General features: G+C 34.8%; 1 protein-coding gene and 1 pseudogene across 1 annotated transcript; both read left to right on the top strand.

Moving 5' to 3' along the window:
• The first annotated feature begins 385 nt into the window (after positions 1–385).
• LOC120258111 lies at positions 386–12,020 on the top strand (annotated as a pseudogene).
• Positions 12,021–12,185: 165 nt separating this feature from the next.
• Positions 12,186–13,180, top strand: LOC120258110 (CRIB domain-containing protein RIC4-like). The gene is made up of 2 exons (XM_039265455.1): positions 12,186–12,469; positions 12,558–13,180. Exons 1-2 carry the CDS (start codon positions 12,340–12,342, stop codon positions 12,941–12,943), a joined length of 516 nt encoding a protein of 171 aa, XP_039121389.1. The 5' UTR covers positions 12,186–12,339; the 3' UTR covers positions 12,944–13,180.
• The last annotated feature ends 371 nt before the right edge of the window (positions 13,181–13,551 follow it).

Raw genomic sequence — 13,551 nt, 5'->3', positions numbered from 1 at the left:
AATAATTCATCTTCACAAAATGCAACTTTCAGTGTTTTTTCATAAATTTACTTTAAATTCTTCTTAAAAATCTATAATATATATCACTATAAGTCATACAATAATGAAAAATTTTAAATAATCAACTTTAAATAAAAATAAAGTTAAAAAAGTGAGAAAAAAAACAGCCAACACAACATTTTAATCACAAAATCCATGTTTTAAATAAATAAAAAATTAAATCCAAATATTTTTTTTTCAAAATTTTTTTTATAACTATATTAATCCAAATTTTTTTTCCAAAATTTTCCTAAAAAAAAACTACATTAATCCAAATATATTTATATAATTTAACTACAAAATTGTTTTTTTAAAATTAAATAATAAAACGTTGGGGAAAAAGGAATGCACCAATGAGAGTTCGCGGTCGCGGTAGTGGTTCGCTAAGCGAAACCAGCAGCTCTTCTTCTTCGTCTCCAAACTCCAAATCGTCTCCCAAATCTCGAATCACGAGCATTGCTCCGGTTTCCAGATCCATGGCGCGATCCCCTTCCAATGGATCCCCTCTCCTCGCTCTCCTCTTCGCCCTCTTCATCGCCTTCCCTGCATGCGTTTTGTCTCAGGTATTGATTTTTGAGAAAAAAAGAAGAAGAATTTCCTTATAGTTTGCTGCTGCTGTTAATGATTCAATTTTTAAGGTCATGGACCTTGATTTGTTTGTTTTTGATGTGTTGTTTAGAAGCTGAGCAACGAGATCGTCACCGACAACGCATCCACGCAGTCGGTTGGATCTTTGGATCGCCGCACAAGAGTGAGTTTTTTTTTTCTTTGTGTTTTATTTGATTTATTTTTCTGGAGATTTGATACATTCTCTTGTTTTCTACTGATTTTTGTGTTTTTTTTTCTTGAATTTATGTTATAGATGTTTATACATGCATTGAAAAATGATGGTGGTTTTGTGGTGGAGGGTTCTGGTCTAGGGGTTTTTGATGCTTTGTTTGCCAGTTTGTCCATGATCATTGTCAGCGAGGTAGGTTTCTGTTCATCAATTAAGCCATCAAAATTAGTGTTTGCTTTTGTTGGATCTTTATTTTTAATGTTGGCTTTGCATTCCTAGATTGGGGATGAGACTTTTATAATTGCGGCACTTATGGCGATGCGCCATCCGAAATCCATTGTTCTCTCTGGTGCGCTGACTGCACTTTTTGTGATGACGGTAAGCATAATGAATGAACACTGCATTGGCTTAATTTGTCGCATTTGTTTATTTCTTGGTCTGTGTTTGATTTTATAACATGTAACTGTTATATTTTGATTTTAGGTGCTATCAACTGGACTTGGTAGGATAGTGCCCAATTTGATATCAAGGAAGCACACAAATAATGCTGCAACAGGTAATTTGTTTTATATTGATATATGTTTAAGTGATTATGATTGTTTTTGTGATTTATGTCAGAGTCTCCACTTTGTATGAACTTTTCTTTAGGAGTTGTTTTTATTTGTTGCATTTTAATTTGCAATTGCACATTCTGCATTTTGTTGTAGTGAATTCTCTTATCCCTAATTGGGTTTGTGGTTTCTGATTTCTGAGTAATGGCTGTTTGTGGAATTTTTTCAATCATGTATATCTTAAATTGGGTTTTCTCCCACTCCTAAAAACTCAATCACTTTAGTAGGTCTGTTAATTTAACTTCCATAACTGTGCCTTCTCATTCCACTGTAAAGTGGTCTTTGCATGTGTGTCGAGGGATGGCTTTTAATATTAACTTTTGGGTACAAGAGAAAGAGGTCGCAAATTTCTTTTAAATATGACGGGCATGTGGGCATTTTAGTAGGTCTAGATTGTCAGTGGAAGCAGAAATTGTGTCACAAGAAAAGGGCTAATGTATTTGTCTAACTCTAATGAATAAAAAAAGGAACTTGCAAAATACTAGGGTCCCATGGGTATTTTTTCCCCATATAAATGGAGTATTCACATGCTAATGTTGTATGCTTTGTTTGATGAAATTGCTGCAAGTTTTGTAAAGTACTAAAGCAGGTTGTTGTTTTGTTCAAACTTGGTAAGGTCCCAAAGAAAATGTTTAGCCTTCTAAAAGTAGTTTGAGCTGCTGTTTAGCAAATATCTCTGCTGGGGTCTTATCTCATTGAAAGCACTTCTGATATAGATCTATTTATCCCTAACTAGAAATATAATCATCTCAATTTGTACCTGTGAAAGCTATGCTTTTTAAGCTAAGAGGTTGAAATTAGAGAAACTTCAGGTAGGCTTTTGAGAATCATTTGGACATTTTTCAAATGTGAGGATTGCTGATTTTTGTAAAATTTGTTTCATTCATTTTCTGGAATATATCTCATTGTGGTATGCTTAATCCCTAATTGTTAAAATATTTTCACTTCATGAGTAACTATATGCCAGTGGACCTTTAGCGTAAATGCATGTATTGTCTTATACTGTATTTAACCTCTCTATTGCAGTCGTTGGTTGGGCAATGACTGGGGATAACCCTAACTTTCCCATGGTATACAACCAAAAGCAATAGCTTGGAATACTAGAATTCCTTTTACAAATTTTAGTAACTTAAATTTTTAACTAATGTTAATCACTAATCTGACTGATAAAATTTAAATCGAAAATCATTTGTTTTAATTAATATTAATCAAGTAGGAACTCAGCTTAACTTGGATCAACTTGGGGAACAGTTTTTCTGCCGGTACAAATTCAAATTCCAAAACTTCCATTCCAATTTATTTTAACTTATTCCAACTTCAATAAAACACCTGTATGAGTATGCCAATTTAAATTGAAAATCATTTGTTCTAATTAACATTAATCAAGTAGGAACTCGCCCTAACTTGGATCTACTTTGGGAAAAAAATTTTCTGCCAGTACATATTTAAATTCCAAAACTCTCATTTTAATTTATTTTAACTTATTCCAACTACAATAAAGCACCTATATGAGTATGCCGAACTTATATGTCAGTCAGACCCATCCATATTTTTGGCTAATATTTTTTTCATGTATTTGTAGTTCTGTATGCATTTTTTGGGCTACGATTGCTGTATATAGCTTGGAGATCTGGTCCAAAATCCTCACAGAAAAAAGAAATGGAAGAAGTATGTGGTTCTGCCTCTCAGATTTCAAGTGTATTCAATTAGTTATTAAATTCTTTAAGATCAAATTAATTACTATTTATGCTTCAAATTCTGTACACATCTTTTTTTGACATATGCGGAATGCGTGGATTTGGTACACATGCTCCATGGTGCTTGTGCTTATTTTCTTATTTGAATGTGGACTATACATTCTTTTGAATTATCAAGGAGAAATATTGTTTCCATTTAATGAACAAGGGAAGCAAGCTAGGTGGGTAAAGGTCTAAATAAGAAGGGGAATTGATGTGATGCCAGAAAATGCAAAATAGTAAACAATGTAGACTGTTAGAGTTTTATTGTATGTTAAATCATACATGAAGGCACCTGTAAATGCTAAGAAGGAATTGGAGCCTTTGAGATCTGGGAAAAATTCTTGATAGTCCTGTATTCTTAAACACTCATATAATGTGATATAGCTAAGTGGATGTTTTGGGTAGTGGTTAAAAGTTCATTCAATTGAACATTGCACCTGCATAGGAAATTTGAGATCTTTTTCTCTTCAAATAAACTGCAAGTTTGAGAAACACAAATAGATTTATGTGTGCTAACATATGATTGCCTGGTTTTTGGGGGCAATCATATATATCAGGGAAGATGAATATTTTGACCTTTCATTTTATATATAATTCATATTCCAGAAGAATTGCTTATGGATTAATTGTGTTTGGTGTAGAGTCTTGGGTTTCTCTATTATGGCCCAATTTTCTTATAAAATAGCCTTAACATCAAGTTGCAAGAATTGCAAATCAGCTTTGCATCTTTGTAATCTGCGGTCCCCCTCTATTGGACAATAGATGAATGCTAATGGTTGGGTTGATTTTTATTCCTCATTTTCTGTGTCATGATTTAGCTCTTTTTCTTGTTCTGCCAAGTTTCCTCTATAAGAAAGGCGTGAAGTAGAGTCCTTTGCATCTTTTTTCTTCATAAAAACTACATGGTAGCTTATGTGGTTTTTTGTTGACCAGAATCTTGTTAGATGGTTTATTGCTTTGTGAAAGAGTGCTTCGATTGCTCTTTGAAGTTGTTCTTTTAGGTGTAGTTGCAGTTCAACAAGTTAGAAAAGATGGATTTTAAGGCTTTACCTGTTGTTGATAGCTTCTTGTCAACCATTTGTGCAATTTCAATAGTTGATTTTGTTATCTATAAGATTGCAGAACTATTGATAATATCATTATGAGTGTCTCTGTTTCTTCAATAGGCAACAAAATTGTGAAAAGCTTTGTGATGAATATGCTGTTTGAATTACTTCAGGTTGAAGAAAAGTTAGAGTCAGGTCAGGGGAAATCAGCATCTCGCCGTTTCTTTTCAAGATTCTGTACACCTATTTTCTTAGAGGTATAATTTTTGTTTGTTACTCCATCTTTGTGGATGGTAAGATTGTTACATTTAAGGATTTTATTCCTTTAGCTCTATGCTATTTTCTTATTCTCTTATCTAGTTAATACCATGCGCATAATAGTTCTTGCATGTCAAACCAAGATGTTATTTTCCTTGCAAGTCTGATTTTTTTTCCTTACATGATTTTATGTTGAATTTCACAAATATCATTTTTGCTAATAATTTTTTTTTCACTATTTTTTTTTAAATCCTACTCTTTTTTTAATCTGTTATGGTATAATAATGTCATTTCAAGTGCAGTCATTTATACTAACCTTCTTAGCCGAATGGGGTGATCGCAGTCAAATTGCGACTATTGCGGTAAGCTCTCATCTTTTCTATTGTTAAACCTTCTTAATTTTTCATTTTATTGTTGTTGTTGTTGTTGTTGTTGTTGTTGTTGGAGAGTTTGATGGCATATTTTCATATCCTCTAGAAGATGCAAGTAGATTAAGCAGCCATTTGTCTCACCAAAATAATAGAATAAAATGAGGCTTGCTTATGTACCACAGAAATTATGAAATTGTGTATAAATTCATCATTATTGAACCTAGGACTGAGATGGATTGAAAAAGAATTAAATGGCAAAAATGCCTCCATCCCTATTTCTCATTTTTGACCGTTCCTTTCTTTCTCTTGATCCTCCTTGCATCTCCAAAAAGATTGAAATAGGGAAATATGAACCCACCCTTTTTTGCTCTTGATCTTAATTCAAAAGGAAAGCTGACCACTGTCCCTTTCACATTTTTTTTTCAAAATCTAATATAAAAAAGAGACAATTGTACCGTCTTTTTCCCTTTGATGAGATGCCTCTTTTATTGTTATCAAAGTTTGGGATAATAAAAAGAGAGTTGAAGATGAAAGAATCGGGGTTAAGGGCAATCAAACCATTTTATCAACTCCATCCCAACCCTAAGAGTATATTCACACATGTTGATGAAACCTGGGATGCGTGCAACATGAATTTCATGGGTGCTTGTTGGCAATTCCATTTTTTAATGGGGGGTGTAAAAGCTAAAACTCCTTGAATGAAATGGCCTAGAAAACATTGGAACTTAACATCAGTTGAAATTAGACATATATCAAATTGCAGTGAAGTGGTTTCCGTATGGATATTGAAGCTTGAAGTGATTCGACATAAATCTTAGCTCTCTAAAGATCTTGTTTCACTGCCCATATGATCTTTAATATGTCTATTACCTTGGTCTCTTTAGGATCTCTTGAAAGTCCTTCTGGAAAAGACCTTTTCTTAAGAACTTTTGATTGGAGCTTACATTAAACAGTTTTTTTTTCTTCTTTTGTTGACCCAAAAAAGTTTTGATATAAAACATCAAATTTGTAGTCTAAAGTAAGGGTGTGCAATCAATCTGGCTCAACCAATAAACTGATAAAGTGTCACACTTAAGATTCTGCTCGGTTCTGTATATTTGAAAAACTGGTTTGTCTTGGGTCAGCCTTATATCAAACCAAATACAGATTTCATTTCAAAATGTCTTTACTCACCATTGTTTTCCTTTCCAGTAATCCTTATATTACTGGTCTACCATGAGCTTGTGAGGTTAAATGAATGTACTTATCTTGTGAAAATGAAGCAGAAGGTATGCTGTCAAGTTTCAAGAAAGAATGGTGGACAAATAACTAGTATATTTAGATGTTTGCTCTAATATGGGTCAGTTAGTTTTGGTGGTGCTAGGAAACTAAAGACCCCTCTTCACTTCAAAAAAAAAATAAGTTCAACTTAAACCAACCTTGATTTCTATTGGTGCTTATGGATATAAAGGAGGAAAAAAGGTTGCACTTATATCCCCTAAGCACAAACTAATTTCACTTGGATGATTTGGATTTACCAAAGAGTATGGGTTTTGTCTTTGATGTGCTAGATATGCCCTATGTCTCCTGTAAGCTTGGCTGCAATATATATGTTTGAGTTTGTTAGGCAATCATGAAATAATATATCCTTGAAAGTGCATTTTGGTTATGGTGTGCAAATGACATTAGTTTGGGTTAAGAGGTCTCGGTGACATTTTGGTATAACCAAGGGAGTGTAAATGCATTTTACCGTATTATAATGATAGCACTATGACCGGCTACAAAAGCTGGGCCAAATGAACTCAAATTGCTGCAGCCCTAGATTTCATAGCTATTGAACTTTTAAGATTTTTGAACAACTGCATTGTGTGGATACCAAATTGAATTGGTCTTCCAATAGCAACAATAGACTATAGAACAACCTTAGCTATTGTTTGCAGTAACTTCTCTTATGATTTCTGTTTTCCCCCTGATCTAGACAATTCAGCATTTTACATTTTGGTGCAGCTTGCGACCCACAAAAACGCTGTTGGAGTGGCAGTGGGAGCAACAATTGGGCACACAATATGTACATCCCTTGCTGTGGTGGGTGGGAGCATGCTTGCTTCAAAGATCTCACAACGCACAGTTGCAACTTTTGGGGGCTTGCTGTTTCTCGGATTTTCCCTCTCATCATATTTCTATCCGCCACTATGATAGTAGATATTACTTAGATTCTTTCAATGAGTTTGGTTTTAGGCCATTCTTGTTTCACTGTATCTCTGGTTTATAACTCCTGGTTGGTTCTTCGCATCCTTTTAACAGTTTAAACAAATATTGATTGACAACCAGGGATGATTCTTGTACGTAGAATGTCACAATTTCATTTACTTGTAAAATTGCTTGTCTGATTAATTTTTTTTTTCTTTACCAGCATTTTCGGTTTTCGCTCAACCAATGGTCTATTGGGATGCCTTATATTCTTGTATTAAATACTTATGCTCATATGCTGGCATTGTAATTTGCTGATTTAAGCTTTTCATCGGCTGCAAATTTGAAGTAAATTGTTTGCAAATGTTATCCGGTTAAAAGTTTCTTTATATGATTGCTTCTTTTGCTTGACATTCTGATGTGTTTTTCTCTGTAATTAGCTACTTATTAAGAGGGAATTATTACATAATGATGTTCATGTTTTATCTTATTTAACAATTCAGTGACTTTTCTGCAGCAATATTAATTATTGTTGTGGTTGTTGTTGTTGTTGTTATATATATATATATATATATATATATATTTAAGTCAATTGTTCTCATTTATATTTCATGAGTGGAAATGATGTGAGTGTTCATAACTAACGGGTTCAAAGATTGTCTATTGAGATGTATTACTTATATCCAATTGAATAACTTGGACTATAGCATTTGTTTTAATTAAAATTTGGTTTGATGGTAAAAATGCATGTCTTTGTGTTTTACAGAAGCTGGCCAAAAAAAACAAAAGTGCTAACAGTGATAAAATCCAACTCCTAGCTATGATTTTTGATAAGAGGGCAATATGAAAGATTATATAATTTCAAGTTTTTCCAGGAGTTTAATAGAAAATATGATTAACATTTGGGTCTACATTTTTTGTTTTTAAAATCTATACACCTTTGTCAAAACCTGAAATCACAAATTCAATTGTCAGATAAAATATAGATACACCCCTTGGCCCTTACAAATATTTTTTCTCAAGAGTATAAATAAAATAATTATATAAATACATATATTTAGAAAATATAAATTTCTATTACAAGTGGTTGACCGAAAATGTAAAAAACATATATGTGTTAATACATTAATCTATTTAAATGTTTAAACGTGTCTTTATAAAATAGTATAAAAGCTATTTAAGAATCTTAATTTGCAAGAGATATGTACACTTGTGTGTCTATACATAGAATCCGTACTATTCAGGACATTCGTAGATTTAAAATCTACTAATATTTACTAATAGTACTGCTCCTCCTGCAGCGCAATTCTACTTTTCTCTAAATTCAAACTCTATCCAATACTTTCACTATTTTTATATTTTTTATTATCTATTACTAACATTCGGAGATGAAATATATATATATATATGAGCTATTTTTCAAAGTGAATTGGATTTGGATGACTGGCTTTTTTACATTTCTTCTAAAATTTTAATAATTAATTAATTAAACATAATTTATTTATTTATTTAAGAATAAATCATGTGCTATTTTTAGCCGGTTCATTTTGATTCCGAATCAATGCGAACCCTAAAATTCCCAATTCCCATTCAACTGAAAAATAATTCAACCGAACTTTTAAATTTCCCGCGTTTCTCAACGACATGCTCCAACAATGTCTTGCCAATTGCTCCACTTTTCTCTGATAAGAACCCTCAGAGAAGTTTCATTGATTTGCTCAAGATCATCTCAAGAAGAAGAAGAATCACATCTCCATCTCTTCTGGAGATTGAGCTGCAGCATTGCAAAGCAATCAAGGCTGGTTTCATCAGTAACATCAATGTAGGTAATGGCATTCTCCATCTCCATGCGAAATTTGGTTCTCTAGAGTTTGCACATAACTTGTTTGATGAAATGCTTCAAAGAGATGCTCTCACATGGACCATTTTGTTATCGGCCTATTCTCGTAGCGGAAGGCATGACATGTCACTTGGTCTTTTTTCTGAAATGCTAACTGATGAGGTTTTTCCGAATCATGTTACTTTATCTTGTGTTTTGAAATGTTGCATAAATTTGAATGATTTTGGAAAGGGTAGAGAAGTGCATGGATGGATAGTCAGGAATCGGATAGAATTGGATGTCGTTTTGTGGAATACGATTATGGAGTTATATGTAAAGTTTGGTGCTTTTGAATGTGTGAAGCGGGTTTTCGGGAAGATGGTCGAAAGGGATGTTGTTTCATGGAATATTATGATCTCTGCTCATTTGCAGGTTGGAGATATACATAGATCGATGGAATTGTTTAGAATGTCGCCTTTTAGAGATGTTTCAAGTTGGAATGTAGTCATTAATGGGCTTATGCAAAATGAGTTGCATATGAGAGCCTTGCAACTTCTTTATGAGATGGTGAAAATTGGTTGTCGACTTAATCAGTTTACTTTCTCTATTTCTTTGGTATTGGCTGGTATGTTAGTTTTGCCAGAATTGGGACGGCAGCTCCATGCCCAGATACTGAGAAATGGATTTGTGCATGATGCATTCATCAGGACTTCTCTCATAGATATGTACAACAAATGTGGTAAAATGGAGGCTTCCAAAGTCATTTTCAGTGGTATACATAAATCAACTTATTATGATGGCTTGATGTCGAAAGCCATTGCATGGAGTTCGATGATTGCCGGGTATGTCCAAAATGGTAGGAGTGAAGACGCTTTCGAGCTGTTTCAGAGGATGCTGCAGGAAGGAGCCAACGTGGATAAGTTTACTTTAACAAGTATTGCTGCAGCCTGTTCTGATACTGGGCTTTTAGAGCAAGGCAGGCAGGTGCACGCATTTGTTGAGAAATTAGGGCATGGTTTTGATGCTTATCTAACTTCGGCAATCACCAACATGTATGCCAAGTGTGGAAGTTTACAGGATGCTCATAAAACTTTTGACAGCATAAATTGTCGAAATGTTGTGTCATGGACATCAATAATTGGCTCTTATGCTCTACATGGGAAGAGTAGGGAGGCGATCAAGCTTTATGAGAAGATGTTGGATGTGAATATTATACCAAATGCTATAACTTTTGTTGGAGTTTTATCTGCATGCAGCCATGGTGGCTTGATTGAAGAGGGCCGTAAATATTTCAAGTCAATGCAACAAGATTATGGAATTGTTCCGTGTGTAGAACATTTCACTTGTATGGTTGATCTCCTTGGTCGAGCCGGTTTACTTGATCAAGCAAAAGAGTTTATCCAGGAAAACAACATCAGCCATTACAGTGTTGTATGGAGAGCATTACTAGCAGCTTGTCAAGTTCACAATAACATAGAAATGGCCATCTGTTCTTCTGAACATCTAAGCCAACTTGAACCAAATGATGTTGGAGCGCATGTTTTGCTGTCAAATACTTTTGCTACTCGGAGAAATTGGGTGGAGGCTTCGAGGATAAGAAGTCTGATGCAACAAAGAGGTCTTAACAAACAAGCCGGTAAATCTTGGATTCAATTGAAAGGTGAACTTCACACCTTTATCGTTGGGGATAGGCTACACCCCCAGTCTGATGAAATATATTCTTACTTGGAAAAGTTACTTGGGAGGTTGAAAGAAATGGGATATTCAAGCAGGACCGAAATGTTATTACATGATTTGGAAGAAGAACAGGGAGAATCTGCTCTTAATTTCCATAGTGAAAAGCTTGCAATTGCTTTTGGGATCATTAACACGCCTTGTGGATCACCCATAAGGGTCATGAAAAATCTGCGTGTTTGTGTGGACTGTCACGTTGCAATTAAATATATTAGCCAAGTCACTGGCAGGGAAATAATTCTGAGAGATGCACACAGATTTCATTGTTTCAAGGATGGAAAATGCTCGTGTGGGGATTACTGGTAAATTAAGCTAAATTGCATCACTATCCGACAAGACTTTGCCTTCAACATTGCTTCCAACTTGCACCATTATGTCTTCTAGCAGCTGGCAGCTGCTGTCATTGTAAGTTGCATTCTTAAATCCAACCTTGATTATCCTTTTTGCAAGCATTAGCATGATTTTTTTAAAGGATTTCTGTGCACCTCTTGTTACGAATGCATGTTTGAGTTATTTTAAAGATTCATTGGATTTGTCGGCTTTTAAGAGATGAGTAAGACATAAGGCGATTGCGTAGTGTTAAACTCTGTTTTACTTTTCTATTGAGTAGAAGGTTGTCATTTCTACCTTTCAAAGTATTCAGTTTACTTTTGGAAGTAAAATGTTGCTTGAGATGCTTGCAAATCTGTTTGGTCTATCTTGGGGAAAATGAAACCAGTAATAAAGGTATTTTGGTCCCATGTTCTTTCTAAATGTATAGATTAAAACACCGTCATCTTTTGCAAAAATTCAGCACCCTTAGGAGACCACTGAATTAAAAGTAATCAATTCACAAGATATGTGCTCACTTTTTAGCAGTGGTAAAAGTAAAAGTCACCTCTGATTCATCGGTATGGAAACTTTAAGAATAAATAAGGGTCTCAGATCTTATCATTCCTTGTCTCAATCACAACGCATTCAAGCACCCCATTTCCTTAGATAGAAAGCCTCCATTGATGACTTTTAAGTGAGCGCACTACTTGAATGTTGCCACAACAAACAGTTTACATGACAGGTCTAGTATATGGATCTAGTATCAAATCCATATACCCTGCTAATAACTATATGAAGTGAAGAATTGCTTGCTACTTGGAGTGCACAATAGTTGACAAAGAAACCGATAAAGTTGCGCAATTTTATATCTCATAACAACGACATCGATGATCCTGGCTTCCACTTGGGTATCCTTGATTTAGCAGTAACGTATTCCGATTTGGATTCACTTTCTTTTTTGGAATAAATTCAGTATCAGCACCAGGAATTGCTTGCAGTTCACTCATAATTATAAATCAATGTCACAGTTATCCTAATTTAGAGTGGTTGGTATGCAGGACAGAAGAAGACTTCTTTTAAGATGAAGCAATGTCTTAATTTTTAAGAGACTATACAAAAAAAGTCCATTGGCAAAGATATAACACACCATTGGTTTTGGGACACACAGAGAGAAACAAAGTTTGGTGGGGGCTCAAAGAGCCCTACAAATTGGACTTGGAATCAGCCAAAAAGCAGCAGGTAACAACCAACCAACCCAACCCACTCCATAATACTTTCCCTCATCACCTTCTCTATATCTCTTTATCCTTCACCAAACATGTGTAAGTCCTACCTCTCCATTGCAAGAAAATCATTTCCATTTACTTGCTAATAAAGGCAGCACCACCCAATATAACAAATCCATTAGCACACTTCACTATTCAAAGCAGCCATCCACACCCTTGTCATTCATTCATGAAGCAATGAAGGACAGGATGGAGAGATTCAGTGTTCTTCCCTTCTCCATCGGTTGCGTATCTCATTCCAGCGTCGCCGTTTCTGAGAACCATTCAACGAAGAAGACACATATCGATGCACCACCACCACCACCAAGTACCTAATATCTTCAATCATATACATGTTTATCATTATGATTTTTGTTATTGATATACTGCTGTTTGTTATGAAAAATTTGATATAGAATGTGGAGGAGAAAGCCCGGCGACAATGAGGACAGGGAAGAGCTCAAGCTCGAGCACATTCGGGTTTTTACCGCTCCCCCGGCCGAACATAGCAGCCGGAATTCAAAGGCTAATGAAGAGCTTCAAGAGCTTGTCTCAATTGTTCTCAGTGTATGAAGAGGAGGATGAAGAAATGGAAATGGAAATTGGATTCCCAACAGATGTGCAGCACTTGGCACACATAGGATTAGATGGTTTTTCCAATATTGGTAACATGAAGAGCTGGGAGAAAACACCAGATTGCCTTTCACTCCCATCTCTGTCTCTAAGACAGTTTGAGCTGGCCATGGCTTCACAGGCTGATGCTCAATTGGCTCATCAACATGGTCCCCTTCAACTTGCTTGATTAATGTGAATCATTTGTCCTTATTTTTTATCTTGTTTTTATTGATGTCTTGTTTTGTTGATGGTGAATATGACTATATGAGAGTTTGTTTGTATAGTTCTTCTGTTCCCACTGATGGTACTTTTACATATATGTGTATATGGGGGAATCTTTTAACATGGTTTTTATTATTATCTGATGGATTTGCATGGCAGGCCGCAGAGGTGATGGGTGTAATAAAATGTATAATTGTTTGAAGTGGTTCATGTACCTCACATGATCATGTATTTAATTTTTTGGTCCCCCCACAAACTTTTTCAGGGTTTGGGTGACTCAGAGATTGGTAGCATCTCAGGGCAATGAATTCAATTAATTATTGTTCACGGGATTGCCCATCAAACCAAACCACACATGATATTTGTTTTGTTTGAAACGGGAGATTCTTTTTTATTTTTTTCATGTCATTTATTCATTTATTGATTTATATATTTAATTCTTTTTAGCACATTGGTCACTGAATCAGTTATGTTTGTACCAAAAATGAAAGTTTAAACCTCAACATACACCGATTGAGGATATAGACAGATTAAAATATTAACTTTTTATCTGTATACACTTTTGAAGCGGTT

This window comes from Dioscorea cayenensis, chromosome 4 (genome assembly GCF_009730915.1).
Source record: "Dioscorea cayenensis subsp. rotundata cultivar TDr96_F1 chromosome 4, TDr96_F1_v2_PseudoChromosome.rev07_lg8_w22 25.fasta, whole genome shotgun sequence".
NCBI lineage: Eukaryota > Viridiplantae > Streptophyta > Magnoliopsida > Dioscoreales > Dioscoreaceae > Dioscorea > Dioscorea cayenensis.
The sequence above is the reverse complement of the archived record's forward strand: the minus strand, read 5'-3'. Positions and strand labels throughout refer to the sequence as shown.

What these genes read in the sequence shown, in the direction of transcription:
- LOC120258110 (XM_039265455.1), top strand. Translation starts at nt 12,340, where the DNA reads ATGAAGGACAGGATGGAGAGATTCAGTGTTCTTCCCTTCTCCATCGGT. An exon ending in TGCACCACCACCACCACCAA is followed by an intron (nt 12,470 to 12,557) that starts GTACCTAATATC and finishes AATTTGATATAG; the next exon opens with AATGTGGAGGAGAAAGCCCG.